At 46.3% G+C, this 23,000-nt stretch overlaps 1 protein-coding gene across 1 annotated transcript in view; it reads right to left on the reverse strand.

The window, feature by feature from the left end:
* The window catches only part of SLC27A2 (solute carrier family 27 member 2), a 113,264-nt gene that overhangs the window by 59,486 nt on the left and 30,778 nt on the right, over positions 1 to 23,000 (reverse strand). The window contains exons 2-3 of the mRNA XM_073568509.1: positions 18,529 to 18,738; positions 699 to 857 (exon numbers count right to left, since the gene is read on the reverse strand). Coding sequence (XP_073424610.1) covers positions 699 to 857; positions 18,529 to 18,738 — 369 coding nt within the window. The remainder of the gene's footprint in view (positions 1 to 698; positions 858 to 18,528; positions 18,739 to 23,000) is intronic.

Here is a 23,000-nt window from a genome sequence, read left to right on the forward strand (position 1 = left end):
TACAATCCCAACAGTGAAACATGGTGGTGGCAGCATCATGCTATGGGGGTGTTTTTCAGCTGCAAAGACAGGACAGAACAACTCTGTGACCATTCTTGACTGGCCCAGCCAGAGCCCTGACCTAAACAAAATTGAGCATATCTGGAGAGACCTGAAAATGGCTGTCCACCATCGTTCACCATCCAACCTGAAGGAACTGGAAGAAAGAATGGCAGAGGATCCCCAAATCCAGGTGTGAAAAACTTGTTGCATTATTCCCAAGAAGACTAATGGCTGTACTAGCTCAAAAGTGTGCTTCTACTTAGTAGCTGCCGCCATCTCCTATGTCAGCAATGGGAAAGTCTGTCTTCACTGAATACAGATTTTACCTCAGAGTTGACAATTTTGATAATCACTGATTAATTCTGGCAGAGAAAGACAGAGATCTCTCTAATGAGATATATTACAAAGTTTCTTATTTTCCTGTGTACTATTAATTTATGAAATACATATTAATGACGGTTACTCTTTAAGGGCTCGGAACCATGGAAAAATATCATAGGTGTCACAGTAGAAAGTAAACCTGTTGACAAAAACAACCATTGTGTTCAGCTTTAACTTTTTAATCTGGAGTAAAAAAAATCAAAACAAATGAACCACAAAATATATTTTGCTTGACGGCAGTTGTGTGCAAAAACCATCAAAATAAGTGATGTTACCTTTAAGGATACAGCCGTGGACTCCAATCAACATAGCTGCGCTGTGGTACAGTGGGAGGGTAATATACACAATGTCCCTGGGCCGAACGTGGCAAAGTTCAAACAGGCCACTAGCTGCACTCATGCGCTCGTGATCAATGATAGCTGCTTTAGGAAGTCCTGTAGAGACATAACATGGAATCTTACAGAAAAATATAAAAACTTCTATGTGTCCTCATATCCTGTCTAAACTATGGCATTATCCTTCTCTGTGGCCTCCCATATCACTTTTGCATCTCCAAATCAATCTTCAAGTCTGCATGGTTCATCCACAATGCTCTGCCAGCAGGGGCGTAACTACCAAGTTTGCAGCAGTCGCCACTACAACCTGGCCTGGGGGGAGTCAGGGGCCCAGCAGGCATATATCCCAACCGTCCTGATTCTCACGGGACAGTCCCGTTTTTGACCCCCCCCACCCGTGTCCGCCTGGGAGTCTATTTTTCCCGCACTGCACTGAGCCGCCACGCCCCCCATGCACCCCATCCTCGCCTTCCCGCAGAGACCCACTGCACTGACAGTAGCCCTCACAGCCTGCAATGATGTGGCTAGGCTGTTTTCTCTAATGTGATGAGGTCACAGGAGGGGAGGAGTCAGGGATCACATGATCAGGGGCCTCTGTGTCTGCAGGACTCTGCTGTGCTGGTTGTCAGGATGATGGATGAGGTAAAGTTTATGTGTGGGGGTTTACAGGGTGGATGTAGCAGAACTGTGTGTGTACAATTTTGGACGGAGCGGAGCCACGCGTGTACGAGGTGTACGGAGCGGAACCGCGCATGTACGAGGTGTACGGAGCAGAGAAGGGCGTGTACGAGGTGTACAGAGTGGAGCCGCATGTTTACGAGGTGTACGGAGCAAAACCACACGTGTACGAGGTGTACGGAGCGGAGCCACATGTGTACGAGGTGTACGGAGCGGATATGTGGGTGTATTTTGTCATAGGGGGGCCCCATTTGAAAGTTCGCACCGGGCCCATAACTTTGTAGTTACGCCACTGTCTGCCAGTCTCTGGTTACATAAATAAAATATCCACAAACTGTGCCCTCAGTACAATATATCTTGTTTTCTTACATATGCTGCCAAAAATATAGTCAACAGCACAAGTTTTAAAGGATAGGTCATCAACAGAAGATCAGTGGGCGTCTGACACGCGACAACCTCACTGATTAGCTGTTATCAGATCTGATTGTGGCCAGAGGTAAATAACAATGTATAGCTTCCTTTGCAGTGCTAAGTGAGAAAGGCCATACTTGGCCCCCGGCCTCGAAGGGAGGCTGACATGACAGGGTTGACTTGGGAAAATAGTGAGCTAGATGCATATTTAGTAGATTGGGGGTTAACAGACTAGTTTAGAGGAGGAGCTTGGGTTAGGTCTTGGGGAGGAGGGGTTATGGAGCAGTAATTTAAAAGGGTCAGCCATTTTGGTGTGGGTAGCCATTTTAGGTACCTCTTGACTGAGTTAAGAAGCTTTAGAGGGTACCTGCAATATGGACGTTGAGGTTCTGCTTCAGCAATTGAGGCACACATGGCACAGACTGGCTGCCATCATCTGTGCACAGCCTGCTGCAAGGGATGGTGACCAGAGCTTCTCAAACTCCTCAGGATGGATGCCTGCCTTGGAGTACTAGGTCTCCAGCACGCCTCCTTCCCAAGATCACCCCCTGGGTCCGATGCTGTGTCAGGAGCCCCTCAGGGGACCTGCTGGTGAGTGGAACGGGTTGCAGGTCGGCAACCTGGCGTCCAAGGACCAGTAGGAATTAAACAGTATGATGGGGCCTACAGCAGGGGGAGGAGTCGGCCTCCCTCTCTTCTATGACTGCGCGGGAAATACCGGGAGCAGGAGCGGCACGATCAGAGGAGGTGAGGAGATGGGGCCTTACCATCCGGCCCTCCAGCGTGGAGAGCATCGCCATTGGCAGCCAGCCGGCTCAGCAGGCAGCGCAAAGGCGTCGGCCGTTGGGGAGAGTAACGAGCAATGCCAGACTGGCCCCGGAGACCCACCGGAACAGGGATCAACAGGAGGGAACGGGCAGCAGGTGGCTGCCTCGGTCAGCAGAGTAAGGGAGACTGCACAAAGCACATGGGGGGCATCCCACTATGGGCAGCAAGATGCTGGTCCTGCATACATCGCAACAGCCGCACAGAGGGTCACTGCACAGAAGGCTGGCACAGCATACCATCATAGTCGGCTGTCTGTGGGACAGGGAGACCCAGGAGCTGCAGAACCAGCTTCAGACCGGCACAGAATCGAATCGGGCTTTGGACAGCATCTGCAGGATTCCGGATTTCCGGCTGCTGGGATCACAGTGCCCAGGCAGCTAGGTGAGACTGCTCATTTATTTCCTATCAACCCTTTGTTAGCTTCCCCTGAAACTTGGAGTCAGGATGTGCTTTCTGGGGGGGTTAACGGGGGCATGGGGCTAATCTTACACCGTTTGAGAGATTTAGCTATTTTATGGGGGTCTGGGAGCTCTCAGGGAGGGGTATCACCGTCGGCCGCATGGTTGGGTAATTCTGGGGCAATTTTAGGGTTGGGGGGTCTCCAGAAGATATTAGAGGGCATGGTACTTCCGGTATAGGGGTAGGTGTTTCAGCATCTATTGGGGGAAGTGGACATTGGGTGTTAATATGACAGCTGAGGGAGCAGCAGGTTCAGGACAATCTAAGGGGGAAGATGGGGAAAAAGAGAAGGAGAATTTGGTATGTTTGGATGATGTAGCAAAGGGAGAGGTGTATGTATGTTTTGAGGGTCCGTTGGAGGCTCATCTGAAGCATGAATTAAGAGAAAAGATTTGGAAAGGAATACGTGGAAATATTTTCTTTGCTACCCTTGGAGCATTTTAATCTGGATAGGGCAAGGAAAGAGGATTCTAAGAGGGAAGATAATTCCCAGAATCTTCTCTAATTGGCTACAGGCATTTGCCATTCTGGCTAGCGTGATCGGCAAGAAGACCCCGGAGAATTGTCCAGGCCTTTTTTGTTATATGGACGCGATTGGTGAGCCTTATAGGGTGTACGGTGGTCAGGGTTGGTTAAGGTACGACAAGCAGTTTCGTGAGCGGAAGGCAGTTCGGTCCAGTATTCGGTGGAATCATAAAGATATAGCTTTATGGATGAGGGTGATGGTCCTTACTTGGTTGGGATAGGGGTGTCAGCCATTTCCTGGGGGCACCAGAGGTCCGGGACAGTCAACACACTGTAGCAATGCAGAGAGGGCTGTGTTTCTCATTTAATCAGGGGACATGCAAATTTGGGAACAAGTGTAAATTTAAGCATGAGTGCTTAGCATGTGGGGTCACGCACAGAGTAGCAAAATGTTTCAAGGGGGGCAGACAGAGGGGAGGCGATTCCATTGAAAAAAGTGGTGACACCGGTGCATCTGGACGTGATGGAGGGCCTTCTAAATAAGTATCCCGATTCAGAGGCGGCTGGTTTATTAAGAGATGGTTTATGGGATGGTTTCAGAATCCCTTTTGTTGACATGAAAGTTCGGTTGTCCACCAAGAATTTAAAGTCAGCATTGCAATTTCCTGATGTGGTTTCTGATAAGCAAAAGAGGTGGCTTTGGGTAGGATGTCGGGACCATTTGCAGTGGCTCCCCTCAGTAATTTGAGGATTTCACCACTTGGTGTGGATCCGAAAAAGGAGCCTAATAAATTTAGGTTAATCCATCACCTATCTTTTCCAAAAGGGTCTTCGGAGAATGACAGGATAGATCCACAGTTATGTTTTGCCTTATACACATCGTTAGTTTCGGCTATGAATTGTGTAGTAAAGAGGCTTGGTTGGCAAACACTGACATTGAAGCTGCATTTAGATTGTTACTGGTACATCCTGATAGCATGCATTTGTTGGGCTGTTTTTGGGACGGGGGATTTTTTGTTGATCGCTGTCTTCCTATGGGATGCTCACTTTCATGTGCTTACTTTGAGACATTTAGCACTTTTTTGGAATGGGTGGTTAAGGATGTGACAGGTCTGAATTCTTGCATCCATTACCTAGATGATTTTTTGTTCATTGGTCCGGCTCAGGCATATGATTGTTCTATGTTGTTGCATATGATGGAAAGTGTGGCAAAACAATTTGGGGTTCCTTTAGCAGCGGAAAAGATGGTTGGGCCGATAACTTCTCGGAGTTTCTTGGGGATTGTGATTGATACCATGGCGATGGAGTGTAGATTGCCGGATGACAAGGTGATTGGACTGTGAACTGAGGTTTTGAGAGTGAGTGGTTTGTTGAAAATAACGTTACACGAATTACAATCCTTGTTGGGTAAGCTAAATTTTGCATGAAGAATAATGCCGATGGGCAGAGCCTTTTGTCTGAGGTTATCCTTGGCAACAGTGGGTGTGAAATCCCCTACACAATTTATCAGACTGAAGAGAGAAGTGCGAGAGGATTTGAAGGTGTGGGCATGTTTTTTGGAGTCGTATAACGGTAGATCTTTTGGGATTCAACCGGTGATGAACGCGGAAACGTTGGGTTTTCTCGTCATTTCTCAAGGTCAGCACGGTTTTAGTTTGTATTTTCGAAGGAGTTGGCTGGGGGAGGAAAGGCCTCATGTTTGCTTTGAACAGGGTTTGACGGCAAACCGGATATTGCTTCATTTACTTCCCATTGTTGTGAATAAAAAATGAATCTGAACTGAGAAAAGTAAGTTAATGTGTATGCACAATGTAAGTGCATATTAACACATGACCATTAACCAGAGAAAACAGAAAGCAAAAAACACAAATATCCTGAACTAAAAAGTAAAAAATAAACTGCAAATAATGCATAAAAGTAATAATAATAATAAGGGTATTTAGTAAACATAATTTTGATCAAAATAATGTACAAGCCATCCCGCCACATCACGGCAACCCTTGTGGGACAGTCCCTACTCTAGTATTTAAAACCTTTTCACTTGCCAAGTGACGTGAATGTGAACAAGGATCGAGCGGCTGAACCACTAGTAAAAGCTTAAGCCAGACCGAATATTTGTGTTTTTTGCTTTCTGTTTTCTCTGGTTAATGGTCATGGTCGCCTACTGTATTATCACCCATCCCTTGAAGATTGTGAGCCCTCGCGGGCAGGGTCCTCTCTCCTCCTGTACCAGTTATGACTTGTATTGTTTAAGATTATTGTACTTGTTTTTATGTATACCGCTCCTCACATGTAAAGCGCCATGGAATAAATGGCGCTATAACAATAAATAATAATAATAATAATAATAATAATAATAATAATGTGTTAATATGCACTTACATTGTGCATACACATTAACTTACTTTTCTCAGTTCAGATTCGTTTTTTATTCATTTCATTGAGCATTCAGTGCATATATGGGTGTGACCGCCCTCTTTCTGAGTTGGGAAAACCATCCTGTCTGGCCTAAGCTTTTACTAGTGGTTCAGCCGCTCGATCCTTGTTCACATTCACTTCACTTGGCAAGAGAAAAGGTTTTAAATACTAGAGTAGGGACTGTCCCACAAGGGTTGCCATGACGTGGTGGGATGGCTTGTACATTATTTTGATCAAAATTATGTTTACTAAATACCCTTATTATTATTATTACCTTTATGCATTATTTGCAGTTTATTTTTTACTTTTTAGTTCAGGATATTTGTGTTTTTTGCTTTCTGTTTTCTCTGGTTAATGGTCATGTGTTAATATGCACTTACATTGTGCATACACATTAACTTACTTTTCTCAGTTCAGATTCGTTTTTTATTCATTTCATTGAGCATTCAGTGCATATATGGGTGTGACCGCCCTCTTTGTGAGTTGGGAAAACCATCCTGTCTGGCCTAAGCTTTTACTAGTGGTTCAGCCGCTCGATCCTTGTTCACATTCACGTCACTTGGCAAGTTCAGGATATTTGTGTTTTTTGCTTTTTGTTTTCCCATTGTTGTGGCATTGTCATTGTTGGGGAAAGGGTTCAAAATAGAAAGATACATTTTTGTTGTGAGTTCGAGGGGGTGGCGTGGCAATAAATTTATTATCATGAGTGACACCGACAGTGGTTAAAGTTTTGCAGAACTTGGTCTTACTGGGCTTGACATTTAATTTGTGGATAGTGGCTGAGGTCAGTTTGGGCTTGGTTAATCCCTTCACTGATGCTCTTTCTCATTAACAGTGGGATCGTTTTCGGCAGCTGGCGACTCAAGCGGATCCATCAGGCCTGGTGTGTCCAGCAGAATTGTGGAACCTGTTATGATTGAGTCACCGTAGGAGGCAAAAACAGAAATGCTAGCTAAGTCCTGAAAACCAGAGAAGTTGGCAACTATCAGATTGCAGACCCCTGAACCTATCAACACAACTAGCAGTAGCCGTGGGGGGTTCCTACGATGACCTAGACCCCTCGATCACAGCCGGAGAGATACATAGGTCTAAAGAAGGAAAGGGGAAATCTAACTGCCCCAGAGCAGACCCCAAAGCAATAGGCAGCCCCCCACATATAATGACGGTGAAGCAAGATGAAAACACTTACACAGACAGAAAGACAGGCTGAGCAAAGACGGGGCCCAAAAACTACCTAGATAGGAACGGATAGGAAGGCTGCTGTCTGCAATCTGCCAAAACCCTATCAGAGACAAAAGCCAACACGCTGATATAAAAATGGCCCTGAAGCAACTAAGCTTCAAAAACTAAATCAGCACTCAGGTGCTTTCAGAAGACAGAGCTCACGGAACACTGCACACTCCAGCAGGGAGTGTCAGAATCCAAAAAGCAAGAAAAACAAAAACAAATCTTAGATGCAAAAGGCAAAACAGAAAACTTAGCTTTAGGAGAGAAGGAATCAGACTGGTGTCCAAGAGTCCACAGAGAAATCACCCGCAGGGCAGAAAGGGCGTAGGCTGCCTTAATTCCAGTCAGTGACTCCACTCAGCCAATCGTCTTCATTAGTCCCAGGTGCCTGATAATCAGGCTCACTACCTTCCTTCACTAGAATAGGGAGTTCACCAGGCCTCAGTGACGGAGGGGAAAATGAACTCACAACAGGAACCTTCCTTGTGGGTAGTAAGGGATTTGTTTTCTAGGTCGCTATCGGATAGCACATGGGTGCATTACGGCCGGGCTTGGAGCATGTGGGAGGATTGGAGGGCATCGCTGGGGGTGGAAATGGTGGACGAGAGTAGACCATTTTTGATGATGGGGCATTGTTGGTAGATGGGTTGGTCAGTGGCAAAATTGAATATGCCAATGGCGGGGCTGGCTTTTGGTTTTAAGGTATGAGGTCTTAGGGACAAAACAAAGTCCTTTTTGGTACTTTAGGCGTTAAAAGGTTGGAAAAAAGCTTGGAGAGTAGCGGATGCAAGATGTCCGGTTTCTTATGAGGTGTTGCTAATTATTGGTAGTCAGTTGAGGGAAGTATGTTCATCGCATTGGGAGGTAGAGCTTTTTAAGGTGGCTTTTTCATTGGCTTTCTTTGGTGCTTTTCGTCTGAGTGAGTTGGTCAGCCCCTCCAGAGTTAAAAGAGGAGGTTTATTGAGTGTGAATACTTTGCTGTCCAGTGATGACATCACTGGGCAGAAAAGTATTCACATCGATTTTCCTGGCTAACACGGTACCACAATATAATTTGTTATTGTACATCGACGTTTGTTGAGGGAAGACGTGGATGTTTACAGTGATAGAGCGGTGGTGTTCATTCCTTCTTCCAAGACGGATGGTAGTGGAAAAGGATGCAGGGTAGTGATGTTCGGAGTTAGGGGTTCCCCATTATGTTCAGTGGACTGTATAAACGGTTTTATGAGTCGGGGTGGCGTGCTGAACGCCACGCTGTTAGTCCATGCAAATGGTTCCTTTTTATGGCGTTTCCAGTTCGTAATTATATTTAAGCATTGTTTGGAACGAGATGGCATTTCTTCAATAGATTATAGTGGGCATTCATTTTGGATTGTAGTGGCTATGGAGGTGGCCAGGTTAGGTTTGGGCGAGGAAGTGGTGAAGAGAATTGGGAGTTGGGAGTCTGCAAGGTTTCCTTCTTATGTTCGTCCAGATTTGCTTAAGTTTGAAGTGAGTGTGATTTTTTATGAGGTTGAAAGCGTTGTTGTTCTTTTGTTTCAGAGCATAGACAGCTGCTCGTGTGGATCATGGGACATTCGTTCGAGTTCTGGGTGGCTTTCAGGACAGCGGTTTGTCCCGATTGGGCAGCAGTTGGGTTTCCCACGGAATGCGGCAATTCTACGTTGGATTGGTAAACGGGGGATGATCTGGAAGCAATTACTACCGGAGTTTCACCGTTTTGTGTGTCTAAACCGTGCTCCGGATGTCCTGGTAATACATCTAAGGGGGAACAATTTAGGTAAGAGACCCTGTAGGGTATTGATTAATGATATCAAGTTTGATATATTGCAGCTTTGGGCAATGTTTCCTAGGGTTTTAGCAATCTGGTCGATATCATTCCCAGGAAGGTGTGGCGGGGAGCTCGGTCTATTGAGGAGGTGAATAAAGTGAGAATTAAAGTAAATAGAGCGGTGTCTCACTTTATGGTAAGAAATGGTGCTGTGGTGGTGCGCCATGTGGAACTGGAGTCTGGTGAAGGGGAATTTTGGAGGCAGGATGGAATTTATTTGAACGCTGAATGGTGGATCGGAGGGGGGATCTCAAGAGGTCCTGGACTCTCCCTGGGTGGATTCAAGTGGACGGGTGTTTAAATAATCCTGCGGAAGGGATTAAAAAGAGACCAGTTAATGTTTTTCTGGATATTGGCCAGGATGTTTGATAGCTGCCTCTGAGCTGGGGCATAGCGGCTTAAGGTAAGACTTAATCTGGGACCAAGGTGGGATTATTAAACCCTTAACCCCCAAGGGTGGTTTGCACGTTCATGACCGGGCCAATTTTTACAATTCTGACCACTGTCCATTTATGAGGTAATAACTCTGAAACGCTTCCATGGATCCTGGTGATTCTGACAGTGTTTTCTCGTGACATATTGTACTTCATGTTAGTGGTAAAATTTCATTCAAATAACTTGCGTTTATTTGTGAAAAAATGGAAATTTGGCGTAATTTTTGAAAATTTCACAATTTTCCAACTTTGAATTTTTATGACCTTAAATCACAGAGATATGACACACAAAAAACGTAATAAGTAACATTTCCCACATGTTTACATCAGCACAATTTTGGAACCAAAATTTTTTTTTGTTAGGAAGTTATAAGGGTTTAAAGTTGACCAGCGATTTCTCATTTTTGCAACACCATTTTATTTTTACGGACCACTTCACATTTGAAGCCACTTTGAGGGGTCTATATGATAGAAAATACCCCAAAGTGACACCATTCTAAAAACTGCACCCCTTAAGGTGCTCAAAACCACATTCAAGAAGTTTATTAACCCTTCAGGTGCTTCACAGACATTTTTTGAATATTTAAAAAAAAAAAATGAACATTTAACTTTTTTTCACAAAAAAATACTTCAGGTTCAATTTTTTTTATTTTACCAAGGGTAACAGGAGAAATTGGACTGCAAAAGTTATTGTGCAATTTGTCCTGAGTACGCTGATACCTGATATGTGGGGGGGAATCACTGTTTCGGCGCATGGCAGAGCTGAGAAGGGAAGGAGCGCCGTTTGACTTTTTCATTGCAAAATTGGCTGGAATTCAGATCGGACGCCATGTCATGTTTGGAGAGCCACTGATATACCTAAACAGTGGAAACCCCCCACAAGTGACCCCATTTTGGAAACTAGACCCCCCAAGGAACTTATCTAGATATGTGGTGAGAACTTTGAACCCACAAGGGCTTCACAGAAGTTTATAATGTACAGCCGTACAATTAAAAAATCATATTTTTTCCACAAAAATGACCCCCAATTTCTATTTTCCCAAGGGTAACAGGACCCTAAAAGTTATTGTGCCATTTGTCCTGAGTATGCTAATACCCCATATGTGAGTGTAAACGACTATTTGGGCGCATGGCAGAGCTCAGAAGGGAAGCAGCGCCATTTGACTTTTTTGGCTGGAATTGAGATCGGACACCATGTCGCGTTTGGAAAGCCCCTGATGTACCAAAACAGTGGAAACCCCCCACAAATGACACCATTTTGGAAACTAGACCCCCCAAGGAACATATCTAGATGTGTGGTGAGCACTTTGAACCCCCCCAGTGCTTCACAGAAGTTTATAATGCCGGGGCGTGAAAATAAAAAAATCGTATTTTTTCCACAAACATGATCTTTTAGTCCCCAATTTTTTTTATTTTCCCAAGGGTACCATGAGAAATTGGACCCCAAAAGTTGTTTTGCAATTTGTCCTGAGTAGGCTGATACCCCATATGTGGGGGTAAAACACTGTTTGGGCGCATGGCCCTAGCCCTAACCGTAACCCTCATGGAAATAAATAATTTTTTTTAATTTTATTATTTTTCCCTAACTAAGGGGGTGATAGCGGGGGGGGTTGATTTACTATTTATGGCGGTTTTTATGTTTGGCAGCTGTCACACGCTAAAAGATGCTTTATATTTTAAAAATAGTTTTTGCATCACCACATATTGAGAGCTATAATTTTTCCGTATTTTGATCCACCGAGTCATGTGAGGTCTTATTTTTTGCGGGAGTAGTTGACGTTTTTATTGGTACCGTTTTCGGGCATGTGACATCTTTTGATTGCTTTTTATTCCGATTTTTGGGACGCAGAATGAACAAAAACCAGCGTTTCATGAATTTCTTTTGGGGGTGCGTTTACACCGTTCTGCGTGCGGTAAAATTGATAAGGCGGTTTTATTCTTCGGGTCAGTACGGTTACAGCGATACCACATTTATGTTTTTTTTATGTTTTGGCGCTTTTATGCAATGAAAACAATTTTATATTAAAAGTAATTATTTTTGCATCGCTTTATTCTGCGAGCTATAACTTTTTTATTTTTTCGCTGACGACGCTGTATAGTGGCTCGTTTTTTGCGGGACAAGATGACGTTTTCAGCAGTACCATGGATATTTATATGCGTCTTTTTGATCGCGCGTTATTGCACTTTTTGTTCAGCAGTATGATAATAAATCATTATTTTATGCTTCGTTTTTTATTTTTTAAGGGGTTCGCTAAAGGGGGTTAACTAATGGGACAGTTTTATAGGGCGGGTCGTTACGGACGCGACGATACCAAATATGTGTACTTTTATTGTTTTGGGTTTTTTTTATTTCCATGAAATGAATTTATTAGGGAATATTTTTTTTTTAAATTTATTTAGTGATTTTTTAAAAATTATTTTTACACTTTTTTTTTAAACTTTATTACATTGTCCCAGGGGGGACATCACTGTCATGTGATAGATCGCTGATCTGTCACATCACAGATCGCTGTGACAGATCAGCAATCTGTCACAGGCATAGAAGCAGACTTCCTCATGCCTGCGCTTTGCAGGCACTGAGGAAGCCAGCTCCCTGCAGGCCACCGAAGGTCCCCGTCGCCATCTTGGATCCGGGGACCTGCAGTGAAGGAGCCCCCCGCAGCAGCGCTGCACATTGCGCTGCTGTGGGGGGCTCAGGGAAGCACGGAGGGAGCCCCCTCCCTGCCGATGCTTCCCTTTAACCCCCGTTACACCACGATCGTGTTTGATCGTGGTGTGCAAGGGGTTAACGTTTCGGGGGCAGTCCGTGACCGCCCCTGACACATAGTGCCGGGTGTCAGCTGTGATAATCAGCTGACACCCGGCCGCTGATCGCTGTGACGTACTATCCCGTCCCTGGGGATTTAAGGGCATGTCACACTAAGAGATATCGCTAGCAATATCGCTATAACTAGTGACGTTATAGCGATATTGCTAGCGATATCTCTGTGTCTGATACTTACCAGCGACCGGCTCCCCCGCTGGTTATCGCTGATCGCGCGAGAACGTTCAGGACTGTTTCTCGTCGTCAGCTTCCTGTGGCGCTTCCTGCTGTGAGGACGAGCGACGCGTGGAGCCGGGCGGGAGGACGCAGGATCGCCTGGTGTGACAGGTAAGTAGCGATCTCCGTCCCCAGCGATGTCGCTAGTGAGATCTGCCTATCTGGCAGCTCACTAGCGACCACTTAGCGATGTACCAGCGATCCTGACCGCGTCATATCGCTGGTCGGTATCGCTGGTACATCGCTAAGTGTGACAGTACCTTAAGTCCCAGGGCACATGGACGGGATAGTACGTCACATGGCAGAAAGGGGTTAAACCTGCGGTTTATAGTTTTGGGGCTTCGAAGACCACCTCTTCTGGGAGGTTACTGTTATACTGTTTTGTATTAAATGTTGAAGGGGTTGTCCGGGCTTTTCACATAATCTCAGGGCATATCTGGGCTGCAGAATTGTGACAATAAGTAATTTACTTTATGTCACTAGTTTGCACGGTTTTGTAGATATTCTTAACAGAACGTCCAAGGGGGGGTGTGTTATAGCATTGAAATGACAACTGGTCGTTTCCTCCTACGCTACTAAAATCATGCCCTCTGTAGCAACAACCCCACCCTCCATGGCTACAGGCCCTCCCCGTCCACATAAAGAAGCCCTCACAACACAGTAACAAATCCTCCCCGCCGCTCCATTCCACCCTCTCCCCGCCGCTCCATTCCGCCCCCTCCCCGCCGCTCCATTCCGCCCCCTCCCTGCCGCTCCATTTTCCCCCACCACGCCAGTCCGTCTCACCCGGTCTTCACATTGCCGGTGAAAGTGTAGAGTTGGTGGGCCGGGCTGGGGGGTGCTCCCTCTGGATACAGCGCAGTAACGTACAGACACAAGCTTGAGGCAAGTTTCGGATGCAACAGGTCCAAGTTTATCCTCTCTCTCGCCGTCCGCCAGACGGCCTCACAGCACACCGCAATTCTCTTCACAGCTCTCCGGTTACAGAACACCTTGCGACACCGTACTTTATCCGGGGATGTATATGTACGTACCTCCCCCTTTTACACTCTGTGACGCTTCTGACAGCTCCGTCACTGTGGCCGCCATGGGCCTGTGCACCAACAGTAATTTTACTGGTCAAACGTCGTTCCAAATATGGTGTCCTACACCTGGAGCCTTGTCTATACTGCGGTAATTTATGTCAGGACCACCCCCCTGACTTCCTTTCTCCTCAGTCCCCCTGGTTGGCTTTTCCTCACAGTGCAGCAACTGTCACAGTCTCTTCGTCATTTGAGCTCCCCCTGGGGACTGGAACTTTCTGAAACCCTCCTGTCAAATTTATGGCTTTCCCGGTTCCCTATAACTCCGCCCCCCATGACCAATGGTTTCTTAGCCCTAAGTTGATGTCAAGTCCTATGCTCACACTCCTCCCTGCCCTCTAATGTCAGTTCAAGGTATTGCACGTCACCTGCACTTTCCTAGCTGTTTTCCCTTTTGAAATCTGACCAGTCAATCCGTCCGTCAGGTCACCTTCCCTACACTCTCCCTTCCATTGTCTATCGTCGTCCCCGACAATCTTACTCTCCTACTCTTCCCTTCTGTCACTTTTCACAATCCGGTACGCCATGATCGTGGCCTTACACCTACCAGATCATCGCCGGCGCCCGCCTTCCTCTTCTTGGGGGGGCCGTGGTGTCTGGGACCTGACCTAGGACTACTGTCTGCTTCACATCTTCCATTTGTTTGTCTTTCTCTTAATTACCAGTCATGGTCGGCATCCTGGTCTCCCAGACCCTCTCATCTCATAGACCCCTTCGGTCTCACGCTTCCTTTGGTCACACAGACCTTCCCTTACTCGGACCTGTTGCATTTTCTTGTGCATATCATACATCAGAACAACTCTATAATATCACAAGTACCCCATTTTCTTACATTTTGTTTCTTTTTACTATTGCTTGTTAAAACCAACATATAAATAACATGAACATAACAGATTTTCTCCTTCTCCCCCTTCCTTTAACATGGATACTTCCTCTCTCCTTACATCCCCGCTTTGTCAGGCTTAACACACAAAAAACTTACATTTTTATATTAAACTTTTTCATTAACTTGGACGAAAACTGTCCTTGTGATTTGCACAACGGTGCAATGAAATTTCGAAAGTTCAAGCCACCTCCTAGTGGCTGGCAGCGAGGGGCCCCACAGCCGTGGAGCTCCCGGGATGTAAGGAGTGTCCTGTGAGTACTTTCTACGGGGGCTCGTGACCTTCAGATTCAGCAATCACAGCTACCGCGTATTAGCCGCTGGGACAGTACTCTTTGTAGTACGACACCAAGTCCCCCTCGTGTAGAGCCCGGCCTTGATGAATAGAGGCCACATTAATATAAACCTTCTGGCCGGTAGCCAGATCGCGTATGAACCCATACCCCCTGGGTATATTCGTATACACGAGCCGTCCCATAGATCGTGTAGCCGCCATGCCAGCCTCTCCCTTTGCATGAAGCAGGTTCCATACTTCCTGCTCCCTGGCTTTCTTCTTTTTTACCACTTCTGCGACCCAAACGGAGGGTCCGGTGTGAGCCCGGGAGTCCGGTGGGCGGGACTTACCCAGGGACAAAAAAAGGGCAGAGGCGGCCGGTGATGTCTGCGGCCCAGCAGCCACTGGGGCCGGGTGGCGGATAGGGGCAGACAAGTTTTCCGGTTGTTGGGCCACAGGGCCTGACACATAGGCCACAGCCAGTTCCAAAGCCGGCATAATCGCGGCCGCAGGGTGGACTGCATCCAGAGCTTCAGCCGGAGCTGGCATAACCGGAGTAACAGCTGGTTTCGGGGAGGATGTCGTCACTTGCAGGGGGGACGCAACAGTGTCTTCGGGAAAGAGGCTCCGCACCGGCGACACCGGGTGGGGTGGCTCAGGGCTGGGAGTGGAGGCCCCACTCAGCTCCGCATAGACAGTGGGATCTTCCTTGGCCAGACTTTCGGGATCACAGGAAGCCACGCACTGCGGCTGAGGGGTGGGGGCCGCTTGCGGAGCCACTGGCAAAGCCGGAGGAACTCTCACCTTCCCCAGCACTGCGGTCTGCATCACATCTTCCCGCGGCTGCTCCTGCAGTCTCCGCTCTTCACTTCACCAACCGGTGAGGCTGGCCTCCAGGCCCAGAGGTTCCGCGGAAGGGCTCTCTGCTGGTATCTTGGGCGGCCGCTCCAGTGGGATCCGCCATGGCTCCGCTCCTCCACCCGAGACTGGACTGGCTGTTCGTGACTCCGAGGTATAGATCTTCTGGCAGAGCTTGACCTCCCGCCACCATCGCCACTCCAAGCGGCCGATGCCTCTACAAACGCAGCGTTGCATCCCGTCCAGCGGGCAGCAATCGAATGGCGCCAGACAGCCACAGACAATCTTTTCCTCTGTGCCACTCCCTCTGCTGGGTGGGGAGACAGCAGGCCTTTCCACCCACTTGTCAGGGTCCAGTATGTGGGAGCGTCGGCCTCCTGCTACATATCGCCGTCCCCAAGGGTACGTAGGAGGGGGCCCAAGTCCATTGGAGACAACGGCAAACACCTGGATCTCTCCTCTGCGCTGAAGCAGAACCGCCATCTTGCTCCGGACCTGGTACCGCCCCGGATCCTCTGCTGGCAATGCAGATACGCCACAGTGCTCCCAATTTGTAATCCCCAGGTTGGTAATTTGTAATCCACAGGGGTTTATAATCCACACAGTGCAGTCTAAGTCCGTTCTCATTCCTCAGACGCAGGCCTTCCGCAGAAGATATTGTATTAGCGGCGTTGATCCTGCCGACTACGCCAAGTGTAGGGTCGGTGGGCTGGGGCGTGGTCCCTCTGGATACCGCGCAGTAACGTACAGACACAAGCTGGAGGCAAGTTTCGGGTGCAACAGGTCCAAGTTTATTCTCTCTCTCGCCGTCCGCCAGATGGCCTCACAGCACACCGCAATTCTTTTCACAGCTCTCCGGTTACAGAACATCTTGCGACACCGTACTTTATCCGGGGATGTATATGTACGTACCTCCCCCTTTTACACTCTGCGACGCTTCTGACAGCTCCGTCACTGTGGCCGCTGTAGGCCTGTGCACCAACAGTAATTTTACTGGTCAAACGTCGTTCCAAATACGGTGTCCTACACCCGGAGCCTCGTCTATACTGCGGTACTTTATGTCAGGACCACCCCCCTGACTTCCTTTCTCCTCAGTCCCCCTGGTTGGGTTTTCCTCACAGTGCAGCAACTGTCACAGTCTCTTCGTCACTTGAGCTCCCCCTGGGGACTGGAACTTTCTGGAACCCTCCTGTCAAATTTATAGCTTTCCCGGTTCCCTATAACTCCGCCCCCCATGACCAACAGTTTCTTAGCCCTAAGCTGATGTCAAGTCCTATGCTCACACTCCTCCCTTCCCTCTAATGTCAGTTCAAGGCACTGCACGTCACCTGCACTTTCCTAGCTGTTTTCCCTTTTGAAATCTGACCAGTCAGTCCGCCAGGTCACCTTCCCTACAAAAGGGCAGCAGGGAAGGGGCGGGTCATGTGACAGACTCTGTGCACGTCACTTCAGCCTGCCTGTCACAAGACCCGCTCATTCCCGGGGCTGCAGCTTTCACCGGCAATGTGAAGACCGGGTGAGACGGACCGGCGTGGTGGGGGGGATGGAGCGGCAGGGAGGGGGGGAATGGCGCCGGGGGGGGAAGGGGGCGGAATGGAGCGGTGGGGAAGATTTGTTACTGTGTGAGGGCTTCTGTCATGATCCAGGACGGGATTTCGCCTTGACCCGTCCTGGTTAGACTATGGGTTAATTGTGCTGCCTCTCTCTGGCAGAAGGAGGCTATTTAGTGCTCACTGGACCTGGGTCCGGTGTCAGTTATACTCCTGTCCTCGGCTGAGTTAGTTGACCTTGTGCGTACGTGTGCCTTGTGCCTGATATCTTGCTTGCTTGTTCGGTTGTGATTCGGTTCTGTCCCTGTTACGAGTTCTGCCTGACCCTCTTGTACTGCGCTTCCTCTCGTGTATGACTCTCTGCTTGTGACCCGACTTCTCTCTGCTTGTCCCCTTGGTACCTCGTCGCCCTCTTGTGTATGACCTTTGGCTTTGTCTGACTACCCGTCTGTTTGTCCCTCCTGTACCTCGTTTGCCCGTACTGCTGTGACCTCTGTTTTGCCTGACTTTGAGTTGTTGTATGGTGTCCTGTCCTATCTGAAAACAGGACGCTAAGCCCCGCCCCCTTGCAGTCACATGACCATAGGTCCCGTGCCAGATTATTCATTTTCAGTGTCCGCAGGTCCTATGCCTCTTTACTTTCCAGCGCTGACTGGACCCTGACACTATTAGCCTGAAGCACGCATGGTCACCTCTGCTGCCCTTCTCCACAGGTATCTTTTAGCACTGCTTCTGTACTCAGGACACACGCACTGGCTCTATGAGCAAGTGCAGTGCGGTGTCTCTGACAGCTTCTTTATGTGGACGGGGAGGGCCTGTAGCTATGGAGGGTGGGGTTGTTGCTACAGAGGGAATGATTTTTGTAGCGGAGGAGGAAACGACCAGTTGTCATTTCAATGCCATAACACACCCGCCTTGGACGTTATGTTAAGAATATCTACAAAACCGTGCAAACTAGTGACATAAAGTAAATTACTTATTGTCACAATTCTGCAGCCCAGATATGCCCTGAGATTATGTGAAAAGCCCGGACAACCCCTTTAATAAAAGGCTGCTGTGGCCAATTAATCCACTCTAAGTGTGGTGTGTGTATTGGGCTTTTAGTATAAAAGATCAGGAGGGGATTAGATGTTTAAAAGGTTAAGAATTTAAGCTCACATGAGTCATGAATACCCCTTATGTCATGAAATCTGCTGCAAAACCACAGCAATATAAATGTATTTCACTGATTTCCATCTGTGTTCACAGTGGAAAGTTTGTGCAGATACGAGGCGACAATATGATCTTTCAGAATTTCAAGGCAAAGATGAAAGGTAAGAAGAGAAGCATTACCTGTGGTTCCAGATGTGTAAATGTACATTGCCAGTGTTTTTGTCCCAACAAATGACCTGAGGGATTTTGGAACGGAGTCACATGAAGCGGATTTGACTTTGTCGAGAAACGTTTCTGTCCCTTCACTGACGGGTGTTTCAGTGATGTAGAAAACTCTGGCATTTTCTTTCCTCAGCTCTGGCATGACTTCATCTATGGCATCCTTGAGTTCTTCAAGAAAGTACAGGAGAAAGAGCTATAAGCACATTGCATGTATGAAAATGGAAAAAAACAGTAAAGACTTCATAGAAACCATTCCAAAAAATATGGATAATGAATCTGATCTACTTATTATGAGGTTTTGTTTAGAACAATGATGTCCTGCTGAGAATTGGGATATTAAAAGGATATTGTGTGCCTGCAGTATAAATCATCTATTCACAGATGTTACATTACTGTGATCACCAATGACTGCCTGGATGTCACTATAAACCAAACATCACCATGGTCCTAGAAAGACAGGAGGGGGATCCATGCCGAGGAAGAATGGTGCAGAAAGTGTGGGCTGTATGGGGTCATGTTGTGCCTTCAGTGAAGTTACATTTGAACTAGAAAACAAAAGATAGAGAGATAGTAACAGCAAATATTTTATATTGCCCTCCATTTTTTCTGCGTTTGGTGACCTTTGTTCCAGTATCTTTATTTGACCTTTGCCTACTGCTAAACAGTAAAAACATCTCTCTGTGTTTGCCTCATTTAACTCAAAGATTCATTAAATATTAATGCAATATGACATAAAATATAACATATCCTTGCAAAACTAATAAAAATCGAGAAATATTATTGCGACAAGCAAATCTGGAAAATCAGAGATAACGAGAAAAATAACACAAAATAAAACCTTTAATACACTGTATCAGCAGATACAAAATGAAACAACCTATTTTAGGTGTTTGGACTAGATCAATCCTTTAAAAATACTCACACTGGGTTGTTATTCCTTCCAATGCTAATATGACAGGTATATTTATTTCTATTATTTCCAAGGCTGTTGAAAGTGTATGCAGGAACCATGAATACACTCAACATTGAGCTTGTAACACCAAGAAGGGAAAGTTGTGGTGTTATGGAAATCACAGACATGATAGACATGTTACTGATATGGGAATGATGACAAAATGGAAACCAAGGCCCCATTTGTCTAAGTGTTTATGCCAGAAGGCAAGAGTAAAACTGTTTCAAAAGTTCCCAAACTCAAACATTTTGCAAATTTTGGTGACACCAGTTTTTTGGCAGCCCCACCAAGATAGGCAGAGCTGCTGAGGAGACGTGGTGGAACAGATTGTGGCAAAGCCTTACCGTCAACTGTATGAATAGTGGCGGCTTTTTTTTACTCCAGGAGTGCTACTGACTGTAGTATCATTTCTGGTGAGGAGCTTGGAGGCTCCACCACCAACAAGAAACAACAAATTTCTTTTAATGAATTCAATGCATCCTACACCAAAATACCCCTTAATTAAGACTGGCGTGTGCAATGCCAGCGTTAACGAATCGTGGCCCACATTTTCAAAACATCACTATTGAATCAGCATCAAGTATGTATATATACTTGCACGGACATACCTTGGCTGCTGTCATGGTTGTCAGAGGAATGTTCTGTCACCCTGAAGACACATTTTGGAACACAAATAACCAAAATCTGCTGCTGGCAGATCCCTTTACAATTGCTGACTAGTGATGTCCCAGATGTACTCACAGGTTAGACAACTCCAGAGAAAACTGCAGCCCAGGGTAGCACGTTTAAGCCTTGCAGGCTGCTCTTGGTAGCACAAGCAACATGTGGTCTGGCACTGTTGGGTTGAAAAATGGACCCTGGGACACTTTTTTAGCTTTTTCATGGGTGCCAAAAATGACTACTCTGCACAATCTGGCCTTGATTTCTATTTCTTAGGGTAGGTACAGACGGCATTGTATTCTCTCATTTGAGAGAATTGGGCCAATTATGCAAATGACACTCTGAACAAACTGTGGACAGAGTGTTACTATAGTATGATCGGATTCTCTTGGATGAGGAGAAGATTTCTCCATCTTCTCCATTGTGTCAGTGAGTGGAAATTAGAGTGTGCTCAGATGTCATCCAACTGCAGTCTGATGTTTGCCACACACTCATTGACTTGCATAGCCAAGTGTGATCCGAATGTCAGATCAAACTCGGGCATGCAGACGCTTAGTCAAAAGGTCCGAGGTCAGGTCAGGTGGCACAGGGTCATTACATGTAGCCGAGGTCAGACGCACAGAGGTCAGACAGGATGGGTAAACAGGCCTGGTCGTTAAAAAGATACAGACTATGAAGGGCCACAAGACTGGGTGCTAACAGAATAGGAACCAACCATTGGGCAAGGAATGGTAGCAGGCACTGTCAATTATAGGCCCTGCTGACAGGGAATAGGTCAGGGAGCCTAATCTCTGCAGGACACAGTAGGGTTAAATTCCTGCAGAGACCGGCCATACCCCCTTAAGGCTAGATGTAAGCGCATGCAGGTGAGGCAGTGCTGCATGAAGCTGACTCAGGAGGATGGCCAGGCATGAGGAGAAACGGCATGGGGAGCCGAGCGGCACTGGGGAGGCCTGTGAGTCACCGCTGTGACAACTGGTTGGTGAGAACCTCTTTACAATATTTTGGAACTATGTTAATGTTGAATGCAAATGAAGAATTTAATTTTATTGCTGTAATTTGCTTTATGGACAAATGGACAGAAATGCGGTTTACCTACTAATTTGCTGACCTTTGGTCTAATGTTGTGTTGAGCAACTGAACAAAAGTCTACTCCGCGCTGAAAGTCTCCAATTACACAATAATAGATCTAGGTGAAAGGGGCATTAATGTGTGATAGCCGCTGCCAGCGAGAAGACTTGGATTAGATTAGATATTGCTGCAATATGTGATCAATTAGAGAATAGCATACTCAAATTTTATCTTCTGACTTTTTCTATAGAGTTGTACTCCTGCAGATATTTTAATTATTTTATTATCCTTTATTTTAGGGACGTAATTATTTTGATGCTACCCTCCTGATAGAATTGTGTGAGGTAAGATGTACCAGCCCTAGGTGGTATGTAAGGTGGGGGACCATTCTCTGTTCGCCTCCCCCTCCCCTTATACCACAGGGTAAGAGTTTCTTGCAGCTACTACCTCTGTCATTCTGTACCTACTACTCTCTCTATACAATGGACTGGGGAGATGAGAGCCACATATGAACCCAATACTATCGCCTCCAGCACCCCTGCTGGGTTATTACTATTAGCACTAATGATGCAGTCATAAGGCTGCTGTGTGGCAATATAATATATAAACAATGGGGCTTCTATGATCTCTCTAGCAATTCCCTCAGGCTGCTCTATAAGAAAGGTGTAAGGAATTTATCTAAACTTTAAAATGAGCTTTATGTAGAGAATGGAGGGTTGCTCTATAGAAATATAAAAGTTTTGGAAGGTGGACCATCCTGTACAGATTTATCTGCCACACTAAAGACAAGAGTAAATATTCCCTAAGCTTAAGTTTTTACAGTATGCAACATAATCCATAGTGGAGAGATCCAGTATGAGAATAAAATATCAAATTTTATTGAAAAAACAATAAAAATATTATAAAATTACAAAAATGCCCAGCAGGAGGCGCTCAAAACATTCATGCCATTAGTTATTATAGTCACACAGACAAATGTGAATCCTTGCACATAAGGCCTGTTTCACACTTCAGTTTTTTTCCATCAGTCAAGATCCGCCGTTTTCCTAAAAAAACGGATCCACCATTTTGTTTGGCGGATCCGTTTTTTTCCCCATTGACTTGCATTACTGGCGGATCTTGACGGATGGCCATCTGTCGGATCCGTTTTTTTGTGGATCCGCCAATTTTTTTGCGTCCGCCGACATGCCCGGACGGAGCGTGTAACTTTTTTTGGCTGAAGGATCCGCATTTTTGTACTGCGCATGCCCGGAGGAATGATCTCAGCCAGAAATTTAACCCTGAAATCATTTCTGGCGGACGGTAAAAATATTCTCTCTGTCTCTCTCTCTGTCTCTCTCTCTGTCTCTCTCTCTGTCTCTCTCTCTGTCTCTCTCTCTGTCTCTCTCTCTCTCTCACCAACGGATCCATCAAAAAAACGGTCCGCTGACATCCGATAGCTTCAGTTACCAACGGATCCGCTTTCCGCCATTTTGGCGGATTTTAACTGACAAGAAAAAAACTGAATTGTGAAACAGGCCTAAGTAATTATAGATAATTTCTAACAAGAGTATAATATCTATAAATGTAGAGAATATTCAGACCACAGTATTAAAAAATATATTGAATATAAATTAGGCCAGGTCTCTGGTGAATGACGCGACCTCCTTCACCCCAACACGTGTTTTGCACTAGCTTCTTCCGGGGGGCAGTCACATTCACCAGAGACCTGGCATCAGCATTTTCATAGGTATTACCATTTTTTACC

This window comes from Dendrobates tinctorius, unplaced genomic scaffold (genome assembly GCF_039654945.1).
Source record: "Dendrobates tinctorius isolate UK_male_01 unplaced genomic scaffold, ASM3965494v1 ptg000022l, whole genome shotgun sequence".
Lineage (NCBI taxonomy): Eukaryota > Metazoa > Chordata > Amphibia > Anura > Dendrobatidae > Dendrobates > Dendrobates tinctorius.